Below are 22,460 nucleotides of genomic sequence, written 5' to 3'. Positions count from 1 at the left end.
TCATTCATTCATAGGTTTAACATGGGACTGTTTCAGCCTAAATGGTGGCTTACCCAAATGACCCTAACGTTAAACTGAACGAAATATAAATACATTTTATTTTATTAAAATTCAGGCTTCTAGATGTTGGGAATTGGCTTACTTAGCAGAAGTGTACTATTAAATGGGTTGAAGTTTGTGTGCGCTGATACAGTAACGCTAATCAGGCCTCTTTAAACGCACACAACATGTATATTTCACTGTCAATATTCCGTGGCATTTCTTGTTTCCCAACCTATGACCTTTTACTTCGATTTAATGGACTTCTCTTATGAAAAAGGAATTTCTTTTAAGATTTAAGATGGGTTATGGGAGAGAGAGAGGGGAAAGGGTATGTAGTTTTTCTCAATTTCCTGAGCGAGGTGCGTTTTTAAACTTTATAAAAAAAAGTAAATTCAAAATCCAGCTTGTATAACTTCAACTTTTCCGAGATGGGGAGATCGGGGACTTTTTTTCCTTGCCAACGTTTGATAAAAATATATGTGATGATTGACGTTCGTCAGCTTTCTTTCGAAAATTCTTCAAAGACTCCCAATTTCTCAAACAGAATGTATTTTATTGTAATTTAAGCTTGAATAGCTGAATTTGTGTCTTTTTGAGAAATCACGCTGATAGGATCAGAAATATTTTAACAATTTTTTAATAAATCTCGAACTTCGGGAAATAGACCGTTTTCAAAAGCGGAGGGGGGTGAAATATGGTTCCCCTTGCCTACTCTTTCAGGACTTCCCACCCCTTCAAAATGGTCTATAATGGTCTATTTATTCATTAACAACTCATTCAAGATTCCCATATCATTTAAATCGCGTATCACACTAGGTGTCAGTTAGTCTAAACCAATTGGTGTTTAATTTTATCATATATTATTTTTAATTTAGTTTATTTTGAAAGAAATAGTTCCTTAGAGGCGTGATGGGATATTTATGAATCGTGCTATGGTTCTTTTTTTCTGGTATGAGAGATTGAAGAGATGCCAAACTATTTTTTATATATATGAAAAGAGTTTGAAAACAACGTTTCGCTGTTTTTGTTTGTCGATATGAAGGAATTCAGGAGGATTTTTAGAGAACTTTGAAATAGACGAAAAACTTGGGTGATGACGTCCAAACGTGATTTATTGTTCCATTTAGAAAAAGGAAAGAATAGCGGCCATATTTTTCACCCTTTTTGTGAATAAATGCGTTTTGGTTTGTTTGATATTTTTTTCTTTCTACTCAAAAGGGAGCTAGTTGTATAAATTGGGAGAATAACCAAGTTAAGGCCTATTTTTCATTTATGTATGTAATATATTCTTCCATAAGTAAACGAAGTTTCGGAAGAAAAAAGGCAATGAACGAGAGAGATAGAGCAATAGAGAGATTTCGTTTGGGGGAGGAGCTAAGATTCTTGAGGTAATTTACGCGGCCATTTTGGTGGTTTTAATGCAGAAGGAAAGCTGAAACCCATCAATATGGTGCCAAAATATTGTGTGGTAAGGCTTAGGAGGTGTGACGTACTACTCAGCCAACTGAAATCTCTCTATCGGCCATTGTACAGTCTTCTTTCGGCTTGGTTAAGACCGAACATGGATTAGTATGTGGACCCAAAGGCGTTAGATGGCTAACAGTCCACCAAATTTGGTCCGTACATATATAGTCTGCTACTGCGAAATCTCTCGTGACGTCACACACTCATATCTCTTACCTCGGTTTTTGCGACTATATTGGAAGTCATTGACTCAATTAGATTGCCAATATTGACGTCACATCCCTGTAGCTCCTCATCTCTCAGTACCTCTCTATTGTTTCAATCCATGTCTAGCGTCTTTGTTGTTCACATACCGGATGTTAATTTGTCTAATGGTGGAATTCATAAACGTCGAACGCAACGCAATTTAGTACAGGTGAAGGTAAGGCGTCGTGCGCAAAGTCTGCCTTTTGCGTACGACGCGCTGCCTTCACCTGTACTAAATTGCGTTGCGTCCGACGTTTATGAATTCCACTTTTTTTAGTCGTCAAAAACCAGACTCAATTGAAATGGTTATTATATACTCTGTAAAAACTATAGTTCTTAATTTGCATAAAAGTATTATAATAGAATAAAATATAGTATAGGTTAGGGAATTATTTCCTCTCTCTCTCTCTCTCTCTACTCAATCTCGATCTCGTATTATTGAAAAGTTTGAAAATGGAAAGAACATCTAACGTGTGGCTCGAATGCGTGCTGTGGTACTTGCGGGACTTAAGTTGACTTAATTCCATCAATCTATCCATGGGTCTCCAAAGACACGGTCGAAAAGAAATTGCCGTTTTCTTCTCTTTTCTCTTTACACGCGAGGCCAAACTATAGTAGACCCAACCAAGGAAGAGTCAGATAGATAGGGAGGATAAGGATGGAATGGAATGGAGTGGGCATCGCGCGGGGATTACTCCGCGAATCAGTAACCTTTGTCAAATAAAGAGGGGAATACCAATCGATCGATCATTGGCTAACCGGAGATGGATCGTAACCCCGATGAATTTCCTTCCTATTTCAAATGAATATTGTTGACCTTCTGTAAACTTCGTAATTTACCATCCACGTTAATTTAAAGTAATCTTAGAAAGTCTGAAAGAATATTTTCGTGGATTAATTTGAATACATTCGCGAGGTATTTCGTGAGAAGGGGGTTAACTAAGAACAATACACCTTGCACGCGCTACCAACGATTCTTAAGGAAACTTTTTTATTTTTTTCCTTTTTTGTTTGGCGAAGAGATAGGCATAGGGTTATAGTTGTCTCATGGAATTCTGGGTATAGTCAGTCTCTATTTGTGTAAAGAGTGGATTGATTCGGGGATCGAGGGAGATCCGAGGAGCTCTTATAATGATAATAGATCGATGTACTGATAATCAGATTGCGGGCAAAGTTCAGAAATACACCTTATTTGTCTTTAAACTTTTTAGGGGAAAGGAGATTCACGGCACCACTGACCCTTCATGTCGCGTTGAAAACCTTAAGTACATCGAGTTGTAATAGAGTGATGTTTTTCGTTCTCTAACAGAAGCGACGAGGTTAACGGTTTCCCGAGCGACGAAATGCGGACGTTGTAGAATCACCAGTAATACGGTTGTATTGTATCCTAAAGCTACGGACAATGGTACCCTGTATAGTTGCGAAGCCACTCACAAAGCTTGGAAACATCCAATGAAGGCATCCGTTGTTCTGAGCGTTTGGCGTAAGTACATGCCAGTAATCTGACCCCTAACACAGTATTTATGTTGTGTTAGGTTAGGTTTGGTAAGCGTTTTGGTAGGGTTCAATGGGGGTTAGGTTAGGTTTGGTAAGCATTTTGGTAGGGTTCAATGGGGGTTTGGTTAGGTTTGGTAAGCGTTTTGGTTGGGTTCAATGGGGGTTAGGTTTGGTAAGCGTTTTGGTAGGGCTCAATGGGGGTTAGGTTTGGTAAGCGTTTTGGTAGGGTTCAATTGGGGGTTAGGTTTGGTAAGCGTTTTGGTAGGGTTCAATTGGGGGTTAGGTTTGGTAAGCGTTTTGGTAGGGTTCAATGGAGGTTAGGTTCCCGTCTACTAGGGAAATAAGCACCGCTGTTTATTTAATTTCACAAAGAATCTATAATGAAGAATTATATTATTATATAACTTAATACTTTTCGAAATAACTAAAAGGGAAATACAGGGGGGGGCATCTCGCTTTTTGGCGCCTGCGCTGTAGTGATTTTGTATTGTGAAAGTGCGCAGAGACGGATGGCAATGTCCAGATATTGAGGGTTGCCTACCCCGTTTATTTTTACGTCAAAAGGTCTATTGATGGGTCTGGGTTTTTTTTTATGTTTTTAGACAAGCCGTCGTTTCCCGAGATATCTGGCTACAGAGAAGGTGACGTTCTTTACGCGGGTGACTCCTTGACGCTGAGTTGCGTCTGTCGTGGTGGAAATCCACTTCCCGGGGTTGTTTGGTACAAGGACGACGTTCTGGAGGACGACACCTACGTCGTCAGCGGACGGGACGTCGTCAATGTCCTGGCCTTTACCATTACACCCGCCCACAATAACGCCGTCTACACTTGCGAAGCCAAAAGCCATTTTCTACGAGAACCTTATCGGATTAGACTCAAATTGACCGTATTCTGTAAGTCCAAGTTTTTTCGAGATATATACCCCTTTACTCGCTCCAAATATCGAAAAAAGTCGATATCGGAAAAAAAGAAAATAGGTATAAGTATAAAGCGATCGTAATAAGGTCAAGAAATTCTTAGCTTTAGTATATTCTTGAATAAAAACCAGTAATCTTATTGACCTTTTAATACCCATAACCCAATAAAATAAAAGTTCAGTCAAAATTTAGAAAATAAGAACTGAAATTATATTACTTGGAAAATAGTTTCGATATTTAATGGATCTCGAAAGAAAATATTCGCTATCCTTTAATCTTTTATTTTTACTGAAAAGTTTTTTGCCAGTAAATCAGGATAAAATATTTGTAAAATTTTATTTAGAGCAACTCAACCGTTTCTGAATTTTTAAATTCAATTTACTTAATCCTTTGAGCCCGTTGACGGCATTGCGTATTTTCTATGATTGCTCGTGAACTCGCCTAACTTCCACATGCGCGCTACGTTCAAAAGGGTTGCCACATGTCAAGAAAGACCTTGAAAAAACCCAGGGAATTTCTAAATGAGACGGAAAAGTCAGGGAAATTTAAGAATTTTATCAAAGTTAGGGAATTTGGTTAAAAGGTTTCACATTAAATATTAAAGAATGCGAATTAAAAGCAACTGTTTAGTTAAATTTGAACAATGACAATTGAACCTAAAAAGTCCGGGAAAATCGTGAAACTAGGTCAGGGAAAACCTGGAAAAGTCAGGGAATTTTAATCTGAAAATGTCGTGGCAACCCTGTTCAAAATGTCTTTACAACTCGGACATGCAATTTAGTGTTTAATGTATTCATAGGAAATACATGGTCAAGCCGAGTATAGCTTAGCTAACATTAGTATGTTTGTTGACCTCTGTCCTCTCGATGCCCATTTTCTGTTAAGAGAAAAACTGAAATGACTGGATTTTTATTGGAATCTTGGACCCCCTTTTAATCTACTAATAGAAGCGGGGAATAAGGGAACTATAGGATCGCTGATGGCCCTTGCAATATACGTCTGTGTTTCCTTAAGTCGATTTTCCTCAGAAGGAAACTTCTCCTTCCTCCTCTTTCTGTGACTTTATTCGTGATTAAAAGAAAAAGCGGAGGGAGGAAACATTCATTTGTTTGTCTAGCGGGACTGATGGCTCCGGGGATTTTTCTTCAATAGGAATGACATCCATTCCCGAGTAAACTTTAGGGTAAACGCATCTAGAAATTAGTTTCAAAACTTCAACCGTTAACTCCCTTCATCCCAAAGTTTGTTGATTAAATAACGACGAGCTATACTGTATTTTATTGAAGTTAAAGTTTTAAACAGAGTAGACATTAAATATTCAACTCTTTATCTTAAATACATTACAACTTCGAGAGACTGCACTTAAAAATTCGCATACGTTTATAAGATGTTCCTTCCATAAGTTTGACACTACCTACGCTTCGTAATGTTACTGAGAGACTTACAGCTCGAGCCAGTTCTAGCAGAACGACTAGCGAGAATTGAAGTGATACACTCGGTTAGTTAGTTTTGCAGGACTTCCATCTTCCTATTTAGTCTGTATACTAAGCCTTTGACAGCGTCAAAACCAGTCGTCGCTTTACCTCGAATCTATGACCTACATCAATCACTTCATGACAAGCTCCAGTTTGTACCCAGTGACAAACTTATATGGAACATATCTTATGAACTTATGGTATAAGTGAAGATTTTACGGAATTTAAGTTAAGTTCTTGCAATATACAATCTTTCTTTGTTTCTCAACTCAAGATCCGTCGGACACTGTGGCTATCAGCGGTCCAAAATGGGGTTTACTTGGCGAGACGGTCAGCTTGTCGTGTCAGACGAGTCCCAGCAATCCGACATCCCAATTAACTTGGATGGTCAACGGCGTTAAAGTCTACGATCCCGAGACGATGGTTTCGACCACAGGTCAAGGATGGGTCACTAAGTCTAATTTGTCGGTACCTCTCACCAGGCAGGTAATTTTTTATGTTCGTTGAGCATGACACAAAAACAAAGTTCTCCAAAAAAAACTTTCTAAGTCAGTCACTACACAAGGGTTTTATTTTTTTTAGCAAGAAACCTCAAGGCCCCGTGTGAAAGATTAGGCTATTTTTAACTGGAGCTTTTTTTTTATTTTTGGTTTTAATGTATCCACTTTGGCGCGTATTTTTCCCGCCTATGGTACAGGGAGCCCGTATACTAAAGACTTATCTTTACCACCATTTGAAATGCCCTTTACCAAACAAACATATAATTTATCTCTTATATATATATATATGTTTCCTTCCTTTTTCGAACCAACTTTGAACTCTCTCTTCAAAGTTCAAATGTATTTCTTATTTTTTTGCTTCAAACTCAACAAGACGTCGCGCGATGTTCAAAACTAAAATTCGATAATTTCCTTAAGTTCTTCATTCTTACACTTTTTCTTAGTCTATTTTAGACCTACGATATATATAAATTGCAATTCTGCGGTCAATTTGACGATTATCTAAATTTCTTTTTAGTAAACGTATTGATTTTAACTGACCCTTTTATAAAGGTTTTAATATAAAAGAAAAATTCCAGACATGAAATGAGATTTTGTCGCTGAAACATTTTTTCCTATTTTTTTCCTCTCCACGATGCTTTCATTCATCCACTTTGTATTTAGGAGAGTAAAGGGGGGATGTAGCTGAGTACCGGGATTGAGGAGGGGATAGAGCCCCACTCTCTAAATATCCTTTCCCCGGCCTGCAGGCTGCGCTGGCCTGTGTAAAGCCGCACGGCCTTAAATAGAATGTTCTTTCGTTTGTTTTCTGTCCACGAGGGTATGCTACTACGTTCTTGTCGGGGGTTATTCCTCCCGCCGTCACTTTTCTCCCTGGGGTTCTATCGTCCGGGGGGGTTTGATACCCTCTACATGTATGTATGTAGACGTTGAACACCCCCCCCCATCCCTTCTGACGACTCTTGATACATTTCTTCGGTGATGTTGTCCGTTTTTCCATCAGAAGGAGCGGCTATTTGTTCGCTGGTAAAAGTCGAATGAGTACGAACTTGTAGCGTAAGGATTCGTTGTAACGGTTTATACTTGACGTATTAAATGTTTAAGGTTGAACCCGAGTTTGTAAGGGTGGAATGCCTCCTGCGGGGAATCTACTAATACGCTCCACCGGTTCCGGAATTTCTCCCAAAGATTTTTATACCTCTTCTTCTCTCTTATTTTTTTTTTCATCTCTCCATCTTCTAGTCTCTTTTTCCTTCTTTTTTTCTCTTTGCTCCCGCGCTTCTTCAAAGGATTGCGCTAGCTCTTCCTAGTACGCTTCCCGCGTCCTTCCCCTGACTCGTCGGTTTTCCGCTTGGTTTCGTTCGCATTTTACTCTTTATTATTCTTTCGTCAAAAGTACTTTGACTATGGAAACTCTCTCTCTCCCTCTTTTTCTGTGTCCATTTCGAAAGAGGGACTCGGTACTTTAACCTGACAACCGGCCAACCTTGTCCGCCTGCAACGAGATTTGAGAAATGGTAGGATATCTCTCGGTATTGGCGCATGCGTGCGCAGAGTTCTAACGTGGACGACACGAATTAGATGTAAATAAACAGCAATTAATATTTGAATCGGACAAGTTAGACAAGATTTCTCGCGAGCGCCCATTAGCAACAATAACGAGCCATTTCCCCCTTCACCTGACTAACGACTAACTAAGGGTACTCCTAATTTTAAGCCCTTCTCTCCACAGTAACATCATAGATATTAGAAATACATCTTATTCGCGAACATCTATAGCGGGGTTTTAAAGGGTTATCGCTAAAGAAATATTTATTGCGGGTATCTATGAGAGTCAGCAATAATAATGATTAATAATCGTGCTGGAACGGCCCTTCTAATTCTCTCTTGGGATTGTCAAGAGACTAAACTACCAAGTTCTCGTTTTGATTTCTAGAAATTAGGCTTAACGCTTTTGGAAAATGCCGTCCGAGTTCAGGATGTAATAATTTCATTTAATATTGGGAGAAACTGCCTTACTTTGTAGCTATAAATAGAGAGAGAGTGAGTACGTATAGAATTTGCCAGTACTCTTTATATTTAAAGAATTGATTTTCTATATTATTCAAGGTACCTTAGTACCTTTGTTATTCCCACCTACCACTGTCCCCTATGGGGAAATTATGTCAAAGTTATTTACAATTTAGGTAAGCCTTTACTAACTCTGGAAACTTTCGTAACCAATTTTGTGTAAACTTTGCTTCGGAATAATTCTGGAAGGTATAATTTGAATTACGTAGAATCATGAAACACAACGTCTCGTACGTACTGTCTCTTTTAATTAGTTTGATTTAAGTTTGAAGATTTTAATGAGTTTTAAAATAATACATTTCAAATTAAACGTTTGCTTTAAATTTCGAAAAGGATGTTAGGCCTAAACAGTCTTTGTTGAGAAACATGTACACCTGTGTTTGAAAGAGATAAGGATTCCGTAGGTAGATTTTAAAGCAGTTTTCCGTGCTCTTTGTACATTAATTCCGTAGATATTTATTTCAAAAGTAATGGTTTCAGCTCACGTAATGTTAAGATTATGTTTTTTAGGGGAAAATAATCTGATGCGCATTTTATATTCTTTCTTTTAAATATTTTCGTCTATTTAAATATAAGGGTTAAAGAACGAGTGTTTTACCTGCATCGTCTTGTTAAGCCTATTGATTAATTTGTCGTCATCCTTGCGGCTTCTTCCCATTTATCCTTTATTGGTTTGGATTATTTATTTTCAATATTGGTCTAGTCACTTAGCCCTCGATCTTCATCCCTTTTCCCGCAATTTTACCTATTTGGCGTGAGAGACATTATTGGCGCGAGTTATAGGAAAAAGGCGGGAAAAAGATGCGGCTGCGGCTTATAATTACGCAATCTATTTTGGCGCGCAATCACCCCCGCCTTGCAGTCAATTGGCGCCATTATTAACTATAGCGGGCTAAGCTAAGCTATCATTATAAGCTCGGGAAGGGGGATATAAGAATAAGACGAACGCTCTTATTAATTACAGCCTGGTGAATTAGGAACTCACCAAAATAAAGAGTTAGCTAGACGCCTGATAAATATACTTTGTAACAAAAAGGGGTAACTCTTTCCTGTCTATTTTATGTCAGCACCCTTTTCTAAAGCCTAAATAGGCTTAAGATAAATTTTTTGGAATTCTATAAGGTGCCTAATATATCTTAACCTTTAATGAATTAGCATATTTATTTATTCCTAGCTATATAGGCCTATATCTGAATCATTAAAAATTAATGACTTATTTACATAAAGAAAACCAAAAAAAAATCCTACGTATTTTTTTAGCTTCATACAACCTTTACAATTGATTATATTTTTTCAAAGTTGTTTTATCCGTTTTTATTTGTGACGTAAACAGGATTCCGGTACCAGTATTTTCACGTGTCGATCCGAAACTTTACCGATGCACTTGACGGTTATGAGTACTCACGAAATTAGAGTGTATTGTAAGTAATTTTAATTCTTAATTAACTTTAATTGATTTGTCCTTGGTACTGATGGAGTAATGTTTATAGCCTTGGCGCCTCCTCAATCTTTTAGGTTGAATCAAGAAGTGATATCTAGTTTATTAGTGAGAAGGTATAAATTCGCCACACTTCTAGCTTTATTTCCAGTCCAAACGTAGGTCCGGAGTTAATCCCCGCCTCTAAATTACAAGCAGCATCTCATTGGTTCTTGAAAACTCACGTCAGCGCGGCGACGCGAATGACGAAAATTACAGTCATATTTTCCAACTGAGGAGAGGCGAAATAGCCCGGCCTCCTTTTACGTCCCCCCTTGTATTTTGAAAGGGGACTGGGACTATGGCGCGCGAATACTTAGACATCTTATACCTTCTACCTAATAAATTACATATCACTTCTTGGTTGAATAGATTCTTTTAGATGTATTTTAATATTTCTATTTCTGCCATTGAAAGGGTTGGTTATTTCTTTAGTCCATTTATGAAGACATACCTATAGCTAGAGTATACTATAGTATAGCTAGGCTATCATCATCAATTGCCTCTCTGGCCCTGGGTTAAGCCTTGGCTAAAATATATCGAAATACTCAACCCCCCGAATACCCTTCAACGTTTAAAGAAATGGCGTATTATGCGAATTTATTCAATTCCCCGTAGAATATTCTCTTGTATTCTGACGTATTTTTGACAGTGTGGCCGACGGACGTTCTGCCCTATATAGTTATTTACGTTTATTCTTGTTATGGTTTGAATAAATTCACGTAATATCCATACGTAAGTCCTTTGCATGTGAATCCCATCCCAATCCAGTCCTGTCCTGTCTTGGTGTGCGAGTGTGTCTATGTTCAGTATATAGCGTACCACATGATACAGAATATATAAGATTAGGTACTTTTTCAACCGCGAACTAAAGCTACTCTAAAGAAAAAATATATTCTATAAAAGAATTCAGTTTTCATATTTTTCGTCATTTTTCAAACAGTTTTCTACTTTGAATGAAGTTTAGGCGGAAGGGTGGGTGGGAAGTGTAGTAGAAAGGGTGAAAGGTCATCTATAAACGTAACCAAAACGTTCTATTCAGTTTATGCCGCATATTCCTTATCGAAACAGCGCCCTTTTGAGCCTTGTTACTCTGGTTTTCTTACAGATACAATGAATTCCTCTGAGTATGTCATAGCCCTATTACTCCCCTTTCCAACGATATTAAATACTAGGGGTTACAACAATCGGGGCTCGAGTAGTTAATCAAATTAGTAAAATTGACCTCTGACCCTTTTCTTATTATCGTATTTGTGCATGTTACAGTGTTATTTCTCCCCTTTCCAACGATACTAAATACTTGGGGTTACACCAATAAGATCTCGAGTAATTGATCCAATTAGCTAAAATGACCTCTAACCCCTCCTTCGTTCTCTTATTGACGCAACAACTGTGAGACGTAGGACATCAGAACAAGGGTTTTATGAGCGATATACGGGTAAATCCTTTGAGTATGTCCAAGAAGCGATATCTAGTTTACAAGGGAGAATTTATAAATTCGCCACATTTCTAGCTTTATCTCCAGCAGTCCAAACGTAGGTCCGGAGTTAACCCCCGCCTCTAAATTACAACCAGCATCTGATTGGTTCTTGAAAACTCACGTCAGCGCGACGCGAATGACGAAAATTACGTATTTTCCGACTGAGGAGAGGCGAAATAGCCCGGCCTCCTTTTAAGTCCCCCCTTGTATTTTGAAAGGGGGACTGGGACTATGGCGCGCGAATACTTAGGCACCTTATACCTTCTCTCTAGTAAACTAGATATCGCTTCTTGGTATGTCATAGTCCTATTTCTTAGTTTTAAAAATGATACTCAATACTTCGAGTAATCGAGTTACAACAATCTGAAGTTGAGTAATTAAGAAAATTAGCGAAAATGACCCCTAACCCCTCCATATTGACGTGCCACTTTGAATCATGGGACATCGGGCCTCGGGTTTTATTAAAGATACATTAAAATCCTTCGAGTAAGTCATTGCCCTTTTCAACGCTACCTTTAATATATTGGGATACAAAAATAAATTATGAACGTTGAAAAAATTCAATTAACTTAGAAATCTTCGTTGAAGCAAGTACGCACTTGAGATAGAAACCTTTCAGTTGACCTCTGTTACAGCCTGCAGATCCTGGTGAGACTAGAAAAATGAAGTGTCGGCGACGGAATATTTGAAATTGAAGAAAAGGGGTTTTATGGAAAAGCGAGAGAAAAAGAGAACTCTAGATAGTCTTTGAGCGCTTTGGATTTCGACCGAATATTCAAATTGAAATACTGGGTCGTTTAAGGCGAACTTTGGGGGCAAATCAAGCCACTGAAACGCTATAAGATCTCTTCAATCTTTCTTCTCCGAGAGCCGAAAGAGACGAAGAAAAAGAAATAGAGAAATGACACCTCCACGCCTTTGACTACGTTACACTATATGGCTAGTTAACACGGAGTGTCAGTACTCTATAGTAGAAATTCTTTTGAATAAAACTCTCATCATACTTTATTTAATTTTTTTTTTCTTTCTTATTTTTCAAAATGCGTCTTCCTATCATTTCAAGGTTTCTTTTTTCCTTAACGGAAGTTCCGTGCTGATTCCTTTTTTTTGTGTAGCATTTTTCTTAATAATGGACTGGTTTTTTATCATTTTTTATTTTATAGACGCTCCCGGTGTCCCGATCATTACCGGTCGCGGTGTCCGAACGCCCCTAAATGAAGGCGAAACCAGTAATCTTTTATGCACGGTACAACGTGGAAATCCAGCCGCTACCTTAAAGTGGTATAAAGACGATATAGAGGTCAGTATAGATATGTATATATATACAGGGTGTTACAAAAAGGGTGCGGTAGTGTGTGGGCGATTTTGGGTCGAAAATGTAACTTCTAGCAACCAGAAGTATATAATAGTTCTGTTCGAGAGAAGTGTACCACAAATCGGCCGGGGTAATTCTAACATGATTCTTCCCAACATTATTTTACATTTGGAGCTAGGTAATACTAAACCGAATCACATACGCGATAAATAGTTCCCTCATAATTACTCTATTAGTGCTTAACTATTTGCCAAGGCGTCAGCACTTGTGCATGGATTTTTGTCCCACGTCAAGACAATCAAGGTTTGTGGGTTGATTGCTAAGGATTTAGTACCACCAAACAGTTGTAGAATTCACCCTAGCACGGTGCGATGCCCATCTGAACCGAGTTTGATGAGCAGGAGAGCAAACATAAAGGTGTATGAGCCTGGTAAGAATCATGTTACGTAACTAAAGTAATAGAGGATACAGAGTGGTATCCTTCTTCTATTACCCCCTTCTGCTTCTACGAAAGACAATGCTAAATTTATAGAGGGGTTATCCGTAAAACACTCCAATCATAACTCGTAAACGGTGCACGGGCCATTTTGAACTCAAAATTGATTTCCCTTAGAACCAAAACCCACTGTACTTCGGTCTTACCGCTCTTCATTTTTGGAACACCCTAATTATACTCATTAATTTTTAATTGCAAAATCCTAATTAATTACGAGAATGATCCGGATCTTTTTTCAGGTATCCGGTGTCTATTCGGAGAACCGTAACGAAGCGTACAGCGAACTGACCATTTTCGCTGACCGCAAAGAGAACGGGTTGGAATTTCGTTGCGAAGCTTCTAACGTGGCTGCCAAAGAGCCCTTAAAAGCCACAGTGAAATTAAGAGTTAAATGTAAGTAATTAATTACTTTAGGAAGCAACTTATCTTTTGCAATTGAAACGAAATAGCGCGGCGCGCCCTCTTTTCTTTAATTTAATTAAGCGTCTTAAATTAAAGCTTATCTTCCAAGAAGCTTTTCGGATAAAAAACAACAAACTATCTTTATCAGCTTACAAATTAGGCTTAGGTCTTTTCTGATGATCAGTTTCCTTCGATCCTCATTCCCAGTTCGGAATGGGGGAGGATGACTTGAACCTGTCCCCCCCCAATTGCAATGGAGTTGTTGTTAGGGACCCGGCTGTGATAGTTCCATAAGTCTTAAGTTGTAGCATAAGTTTATAAGATATGTTCCGTAAGTCTGAACTACCTATGCTTCGTAATGCTAGCAGAACGACAAGCCATAATTGAGTAACTACGCTCGGTTAGTTTTGCAGTCCATCTTTTTATTTAGTCTGTGCAAAGCCAAAACCAGGCGTCGCTTTATCTCGTATCTATGACCTACTTCAATCACTTCATGACAAGCTCCGGTTTGTAACCAGTGACAAACTTATGGAACACATCTTATGAACCTATGGTTGTAGCTAGACTGCTGCTTGGCGTGATGGGTTGGCTATACCATTTCTGTCCTGCTTGGTGACAGGAAGAGAGATGAAGTGACGCGAATTTAAATAGGATTGTTTAATATATCATTGAACTAGTTGAAAGGTCTAACATGCAGGCGTTTAATTAAGAGATTGAAATTAATACACGAGTTTGTATGGCAGTGTTTCCCCAAACTCTTTATCGTGTTACACAAACACTTTTTAGACTAAGTTCTTCAACGTCAACATTTTACCCCGACATTTTTAAAAATTTTCTAAAGAGTGTCATAATATTTTGCACTTTTGCAGTCGCACCAAGGAATGTTAGCATCGCATCCAGTCCGAAAACTCCACGAGCTGGAGAACAGGTAATTAACGTTTTATTCATTTTATTTAAATTTCTGTCTGGTTACGGAAAGTATATATAATTATGTAAAAAATGTTAAAACATTTTAAGCGAAAATGAACTGCAGTGCCAAATGATCCGCGTTCAAATATTGTCAGAGTTAATGATTCGAATAACTTCTGGGCCTTTTTTTATTCTTGTCGCTGATGACGTTAGACCCAATTATGTAGATAGTCGGAACCAACTAGTATACTACTGATAGTTTTAGAAGTTTGAAATTTTGGCTTGGAAAAGTTAAACTTGCTTTTTTGCCTCATTTAACTGATTGTTAATGACTGTAAGGGGAGGACGGGGTTCTTTGTTAATCGAAGCGTATATTTCCCTTTCTACAGATTTTGATATCGTGTCTGAGTGACAGCGGAAACCCTGGACCGATTTTAAGTTGGCGAAGGAATCAGGAGGAATTGTCCGGAGTGGAAGTATCGGTTTCCGAGAGCTCTTACGGGGGTGTCCGAGCGCAAAGTATCTTGAATCTGACCGTGACAGCCTCGGATGACCGTTCCGTTTTCGAGTGTTTGGCCACTAGTCAAGAACTGGACAAACGAGTCCGCGACACTTACAATCTACGCGTACGACGTAAGTATTTATTTTTCTAATTCCTATACTTTAATCGATTTAAGTCGTTTGGGAAGGGATAAGAGGCACGCGTGACTCCCATAGACCATTTCGGAAATTACATACAGAGGGGTATTCTCCCTCACGCCAAGAAGCAACGCCAGACGGAGCCCGAGTTCAATACACGCGGGAGGCTAGCCAACTCGCTCTGCCTCTAGCGGTGCTTTTTTCGAGAGGGAGAATATCCCAATGGCGAACTAGTCCTTGTATGTTGGTTCCTCTGTAGGTAATTTCCGAAATGGTATATTGTGTTTATGGCGTGATAGTATAGGTAACTTATACTTAGCGTGGCCAAGGTTGCGGTCTTGTATAGCCAACGGTTTCGCTAAGCCTAACGCAAAATATAAATGATATGTCTCCGATGTTTTCATACACTGTCCCCTCGTGTCGCCCACAATTCCTCGAGCGTGACATTGTATGTACATAGAGCCTCTAATTTGATCGCCATCATCATGCCTATTTGTTTTTTGTCTCGTTTCTAGACGCTCCCGTATTTGGCGAAACTTACGTTAGCGTTGAGATGGTGGAAGGGGAATCTCGTCTGATCAATTTGACGGCTAAAGCCAACCCTTCGGACGTCCGTTACAGCTGGACGCGGGCCAACCGCACCCTACCAGGGAGTATAGGCGGCAGTTCCACCTCCGGTTCAGCGCGCCAGTTTCTCAAAGGAGTCTATTACGAAGGGCCGCTATTGAGAATCGGAAAAGTTACCCGGCAGGACGCCGGCGATTATGTTTGTTTGGCTCAAAACAGCGAGGGTTCCGCTCATTGTCTTCTCAAAATTAACGTCCTCGGTAAGAAATCGCCCAATTTCTATCGACCTTATCGGTACAAACTCTTCAGTTAACTCCTACCTACCTTTCGTAATGCTTTAACTCGTTTAGAGTCAAAGCGCGCGCTTGATCCAATATCGCGTTACAATGAAGGGGCCCATACAGACCATTTCGATATTAATTTCGCACGCCTCTTGCACGCGCTAAGGGTTACTACGCATAAAGCCAAGAATGAGGTGGCATTGTAGTTGGGTTAAAAAAGCCTATTTAGTCAGTATGGCGTATGAATCTCTTTGAGTGTATATTTTTTGAAGTGCCTTTTTCCCTTTTTGGACAGTCATTTCTCCTCTTTGATATCTATTTCCCTTTGTATAGAAGATAAAAGCATTTTATAGCTTTTATTCTATTGTTTCCAATGGCATTTAACTTTCGCGCAAACTTTATCCTTTAACAAAAGTTCATCAGTCAGGGAGGCCATCTTATCACCTCCCCCTTGCGGTAAATGAAGCGGGGGAAAAAGAATATTAAGAAAAATAATTAAGAATATGGTTTCAAAGATATTTCAGCTGTGGACTCCCTCGTTCTTTAGACCTACCTAGTATAATTCTTGGCCAATTCCTTCCCGCCAACTTTTTGGAGAAATTTCTAGAATTCCACGTGAGATTCAGCAGAGGCAATATATTTTAGGTCCAGCGGCAGCCAGAAATACTTTTTCTTTTGGCTTCTGTCCGGCCATCCGATTTAAAAGAAAGTTTGGCCTTGGGTGGGTCCCCTTCGATTCCATGATCCGACAGACACTGCTCTACAAAACACGCGACTTAATCAGCAGAAAATGTTGGGGACTGACTCTATTGGAGGGAAAAGTGGGACCAAGGGGGGGGGTGGGGACGTACCGGAGAGGGTATTGTTGCACACCACCCTACCTATATATAATAGAAGAAGAAGAATCGTAAATTCTGGAATTCCGCAAGAAAGCCAACTTGCCAGAAAGAATTTCACGCCATTCTTGACTTCGTCTTTTCTCTTTCCCGATGTCTATCCATTCTCTCCTTTTCTCTCTCTCTCTGTTCGATCACGCTATGCTGCTTTTGTCCAGAAATCACCGACCGGCTGCCCCCCCCCCCGCATTCCTAGAAACCTCCCGCCAATTGACCCTTCTTCCGCCCGCACCTTTACTTGAACATTTTGTTTGTCCGGCGAAAAGTCGCCGCCATCGCCATGCAACGGGAATAAGCGAACGCAAATTCGATTGAATCTGGGGTCTGCACAGTCAAAAATTATTCGTACGCCGCTTAATTCTTTTATGGGGTTCTTGGTACACAGAGACTTGGTATATTATGTGAGAATGTTGACAAAAGCTATATGTAGTCGTTAATAGCTTAATTCTACTCCGCATATTATAATTCTCCCTGGTTAGACTATAGAGTAATGGCAGTACTACGTATGCAAACGTCATGCCCTTATGTCTTTTAGCTCAGTGTCATCCCCCTACTTGGTGCTTACAGTATCCTGTCTTACAAGAGCGCGCCCAGAGGTAGGGGTACACAGTCTACACGCCTCTCTACCGCCACTATAGTCTGTAACACCAAACTGGACAACGCTCCACACACTCTCGCTCTTTGCGATCTGTTACGTTATTTTTGACTGATGATCTGTTTTGTTTTATTACTTTATAGCGGCTCCCCCGAAGCGTGACCCGGTCCTAGTTGACCGCGAGTCCGAACTTCACGCTTCGGTGCGGGAAGGAGGCGGTAGTACCAATCAGGTGCAACAGGATTGTCCCACCGACTCCAATATGGTTTCCAAACTGACCGTTCGATGGAAGAAGAAAGACGTCGAGGGCGAAAATGAAAGTCATACGTCGTTCCAAGAAACAAGAGATTCTCCCATGGTCAATGACGTTCCAGCGGTGGACAGGGTCCTCTCGGATTCCACCTCGGGAGGATCTTCCACCGGAAGCTCGTCTGCCGGCATCAAGTATCCCCGGAAATGCGTCATTATCTTCGGAAACGTCACGGATTACGACTTTGAGTCGTGCGAGTGCGTCGCCGTTCATGATTTTCAACACGAAATGATTAGTTCGGCTTACTTCACTGTTTTATGTAAGTATAACGAGCACTTTTACCGTTTCATTAAGCAGAAATTTCTTAATTGGATGACCTTAATTAGAATATATCGTGACTCTTACCGTTTACAGGGTGTGTTTGCTATAAATTAAAGGGTGTGTTCTTGGGGTCTACAACATACATATGGCCCCCAAACATTGATTGACCCCTAAATCAAGGAAATAGATTACACATATGGAGTAAGACATATCAGCCTTTAATATTCTTCAATCTAAGAACTGTTTTGAACCATTATCAATAGCAGAAGTGTCTACTATTAAATGACTAGAAGTGTGCATACGCTTGTAAACTAAAGCTTATTACTCCGGTGCACATGTGTGACAATAAATTTTTGGGAGCCCATACTCCTTATAACTAAATATTGTAGACGCCATGTTCTTTATGACACTTTCCACTCAGTTTCACCCAAGAACACACACCCTTTAATTTATGGCAGACTTATCAAAACCACCCTGCGTAGCTGCTGTTCCGAATAGAAAATAGGCTTAGTTATATGGAAAATAGTCCTCCATGGCCATGTAGCGACACTGTTTCGAATAGAAAATACACGTTTAAGCAGAAATAGGCCCGTAGGAAATTATTCCACGTTTAGGAGTTTATCTTGGAAACTTGAAACTTGTTCTTTAGAAAGATTTCTCCGATATACAATGTATATGTTCTTCTCTCCCTCCCACAATTTGGGAACACCGAACACTCATCACTTACCCATCCTAGAAGGGCTCTTTTCTTCGTTCCAGTGGCTTTGGTTTTGCTGTACACGCAACCAAGCTTCCCCCCCCCTTACTCTATAGCATCTCGACTAACCTATGATGACCTTCGGGCGATAAAAATCAACGGGATCTATAAAAATTTGGACGCTATTCGAGATTCGCCTCATTAGTTGTTCTTCTCTATTCGATCCCAATGGGAAAATTCCACAGTACCCTACGCCAGTCGCGCTCGAATACCTATAGTCAATCGAATATAAACTAAAATCACTTCTAAGGTTAGTTTATAGAGAAGACTAGAAAATGGGACGACATTTCTTTAGCCGCATCTTGTTTCGAGGCACGTGCATCCAACCCCGCTCGCGCTTTAAGCCAATCGCACACAGATGCGCGCGATTGAAGGGACTTTAGTTCAATTTTCTGTATATATACAGGGTGCTCCGAAGAACGGTTTTGAGTCGAAAATGTAACTTCTATGATATTTTGAAGTAAGTGTAGCCGTTTTAAAGTTATGGTACTAGTGTTTTACGGATGACCACTTAAAATTAAGTATAACATTCAGAGACAACTATTTCTAATTTAATTAAGGGGTCATCCATAAAACAGTCCAATCGTATCTTGTTTACGGTGACCCTGGCCTAGGGCAAAATGTCATAGAAGTTATACTTTCGACTCAAAATTGGTTTCCCATAGAACAACAGTATTTCGGTCCTTTTTAGGAACACCCTGTATAGGATATGTTTAGGCCTAATGATATGGGTATCTATATATATATTGCTTGAAAATATTGGGGCCTTTTAAATTTAATTTCACTTAAATGTGTTCTTTGTTAGATCTTTGGAATTTTAAGTATGTTTATTTCTTTGCGAGCTTTAGTTTGGGACCAAGTTTCAAATGACGAATTGTATTTGGCTTTAGTATTTTTAGTTCTCAATCAAAGTTCTTGAATATTTTATTGGTCCCCGCAGGCTAACTAGTCGTCTAGACCGCTTTTGAGTTTGTTCTTTTTACTTCGAAGTGAGCCGAAGACCTAACCTAGCTACTTATCTGTTTCTAGAATTTGTAGAAAAGATCAAAAATATGATGCAAAACCAAATTTTTAAATTTGATAGAAAACGAAAACCAAAATATCTCTGAACAAGATAAAAATGTTCAATAGGCTTTATATGACATATTTATTCAAATTTATTCATCCCGAGATTCGTTCTAATTATTCTAATTACCTTTTGATGTTCTCGAGGTAATTAGGGAATTTTAATGAGAAGCGAGTTGAAGCGCTCAGCCGACTTCGATTTAGTTTAATCTTAATCGTGTTTATCTGTCGTTTGAACTTATTTTTTTACTGTCAACGTCATTATATTGATTTTAGTTCTACCATAAGTTTATGAGATATGTTCCTACCATAAGTATGACGCTACCCATACTTTGTAATGCTCGAGCTAGTTCTAGCAGAACGACAAGCGAGAATTGAGTAACTACACTCAGTTAGTTTTGCAATCATCTTCTCCTATTTAATCATAAGCCTTTGACAGTTCCTCTTCGGGCGTCGCTTTACCTCGAATCTATGACCTACGTCACTTCATGACAAGCTCCAGTTTGTAACCAGTAACAAACTTATGGAACATAACTTATAAACTTATGATTTAAGTTATACTTTAGCTATTTTAAAATATAATGGCGACACTCTGTGACAATAAAAAGTTAAATAATTTCTTTGCCCAAGTCTTAACTATAGCCTGGGTCTTTTATATTGGCCACTAAGTCACGTTCCTTCTGACAATTTGACATTTTTACACGCTTGGAATACTCCTCGTGTTTCTGCCAAGTGACGAGCACCCTTAGAAAGGCTCTTTTTATCAAAGAGGTGTCATTTAATGTCAATCCTTTCTCGGATTGATTTTTTTAGGGCTCAAGAAACTATAGAAGGCCCACTTCGTTACGCGTCCGAAATTCTATCGTTTTTCCATTTCATTTTTATCTTGTTTTAGGAACGTCCGGTTCTCCAGTTTCCTCTATAATAGCTTGGATACTTCTCGTATTTTCAACTTATACAGGGTGTTTCTGATAAGTCTGCCATAAATTAAAGGGTGATACGTTCTTATGGTCAAGCTTAGTTGAAAGTCTATAAGTACATGGCGGTCTAGTTATAAGGAGATATGGGCTTCCCAAACATTGATTGGCCCCAAAAACATGAAGGAAATAGTCACACTTATGGAGTACGACCCATCAGCTTTAAGTAGTTTGAATCAATCTAAGTATTGAACCTTTATATAGCAGAAGTGCCTACTATTAAATATTATTACGCTATTAATATTACAACGCTGGTAAAGTAAAGGTAATTACTTCACTTGTGTAATCTATTTTCTTAGTTGTTGTTTTAGGGACCAATCAATGTTTGGGAGCCCGTATCTCCTTATAACTAAACGTTGTAGACCCCACTTCTTCTTTGACATGCACTTTCCATTCAGTTTGACCCTCAAAGAACACACGCACCCTTTTGTTTATGGCAGACTTATACTCATAGTTACTTAGGCCGAGTGTCCGACCTCCTTTTCAGTTATTTTCTTTCTCTTTTTTTTATTTTTTGTCTTTGTTGTTCGGATTGCGCTTGAAAGTGGAAAAGTTCAAGTCCCGCAAGCCGATTTATTGATTGATTTCCTACCGTGCATTGCCGTGGATCAATATCAGTTTACTCGGACTATTTCTAGGCCAATATGGTTAAAGCGTGGCGTATTAATCCGCCCTTAACTTTAGCTATAGTCTATAGTTCGTTTGTTTTATAATTGCTCTACCGCAAAAGAATATATATATATAGTTTCGTGTGTGTCCTTTAAAGTCTTGAAGATGCAACCGATTTCTTTGAAGAAGTTGGTTGGGCCAATTTTTGCTTTTAATTCAATTACTTTTTGTGTCGCCTCAAGTTTTTATAACAACAAACTTTTCTTTATCTTTCTTTTTTAATAGGATATCGACTCTGTGTTTAAAAGTTCAATTTCCCGCCAAAAAATGGTAGAGTTATAAAAAGAAAATGGGAAAGGTTTTAAGTTGGTTTTAAGTTACTTAAAACTACACCAAGTTTTTGGAAATTAGGCTTAAGTCGCTCTGCAGATTTTTCTTTTAAATCCATTCCTCGAAATGAGTTATTTTTTAACTTGACTAGGGGATGGGGATTTTGGCCTCCAAGGATTAACTCCGTAATTAGTTTCTCCGGATAATTATATACATTTCTCTAAAATCGTATTAATGTTAATTTGAAATTCTAGACGACTCTCTTGTCCTAACTTGAGAATCTAGCCACACGCGCGCGCTATACTTTTCCATTGAAAGCTTTTACTTCAGCCTCTCTCGATTCTCCTAAGAGGATTAAAGTATAATCCCATTTTCGCGCCCTTTTCCTGAACTCGTGCCAGTCCCTGGAGGACGTGAAAATGAACTGTGTGTGTGTGTGTGTGTGTGTGTGTGTTGTCTGCTATATAGCATACTTAGATACGAAAGCCGCCAAGGCTTAACGAATATTAATAAAAATAAAATTTCCTAAAGTTGTACACGGTAAAACATTAATTTCCAAGTTGGGGAAAATTATTTACTAATTCTTTTGCTGATTTTGTGGAATTGAATTTGGAAATGTTTGTTCCGCAAATGTTAAGTGTAATAGACCTTTTTAGAAGTAATTTTTTAGAAGTAAATTTTTCTTATTTCCGGCCCTGGTAGGGGGTGGACGCGGTATCGTCTGCTTGATATGTGGATCCAAAGACGTTAGAAAGGGCTTCAAATTTACCAGTCCACCAAATTTGGTCCGCATTATTTGAAGTCGTATCTAACGTCTTTGTTGTCCTCATACCCAAGAATATCTCGTCTTAAGAAAACAAAGGTGGTCATCACCACACCACAC

At 39.0% G+C, this 22,460-nt stretch overlaps 1 protein-coding gene and 1 long non-coding RNA gene across 4 annotated transcripts in view; one reads left to right on the top strand and one right to left on the bottom strand.

Annotated features, from left to right (window-relative positions):
* Window positions 1–22,460, top strand: part of LOC149691935 (nephrin-like) — a 127,643-nt gene that overhangs the window by 92,843 nt on the left and 12,340 nt on the right. For all 3 annotated transcript variants that reach the window (XM_089869413.1, XM_089869412.1, XM_089869411.1), the window contains 10 exons: window positions 3,062–3,235; window positions 3,852–4,142; window positions 5,916–6,127; window positions 9,545–9,632; window positions 12,332–12,468; window positions 13,219–13,372; window positions 14,251–14,309; window positions 14,680–14,923; window positions 15,445–15,756; window positions 17,412–17,837. In XM_089869413.1, coding sequence (XP_089725539.1) covers window positions 3,062–3,235; window positions 3,852–4,142; window positions 5,916–6,127; window positions 9,545–9,632; window positions 12,332–12,468; window positions 13,219–13,372; window positions 14,251–14,309; window positions 14,680–14,923; window positions 15,445–15,756; window positions 17,412–17,837 — 2,097 coding nt within the window. The remainder of the gene's footprint in view (window positions 1–3,061; window positions 3,236–3,851; window positions 4,143–5,915; window positions 6,128–9,544; window positions 9,633–12,331; window positions 12,469–13,218; window positions 13,373–14,250; window positions 14,310–14,679; window positions 14,924–15,444; window positions 15,757–17,411; window positions 17,838–22,460) is intronic.
* On the bottom strand, window positions 15,750–16,863 carry LOC149691936 (uncharacterized). The gene is made up of 3 exons (XR_016383545.1): window positions 16,659–16,863; window positions 16,331–16,537; window positions 15,750–16,227 (listed from the first exon to the last, which is right to left on the bottom strand). It is a non-coding gene; the product is annotated as an uncharacterized LOC149691936 (long non-coding RNA).

The sequence above is a fragment of the Phalangium opilio genome, unplaced genomic scaffold (genome assembly GCF_054372755.1).
Source record: "Phalangium opilio isolate 3A_F unplaced genomic scaffold, DU_Popi_V2 ptg000025l_1, whole genome shotgun sequence".
NCBI lineage: Eukaryota > Metazoa > Arthropoda > Arachnida > Opiliones > Phalangiidae > Phalangium > Phalangium opilio.
The sequence above is the reverse complement of the archived record's forward strand: the minus strand, read 5'-3'. Positions and strand labels throughout refer to the sequence as shown.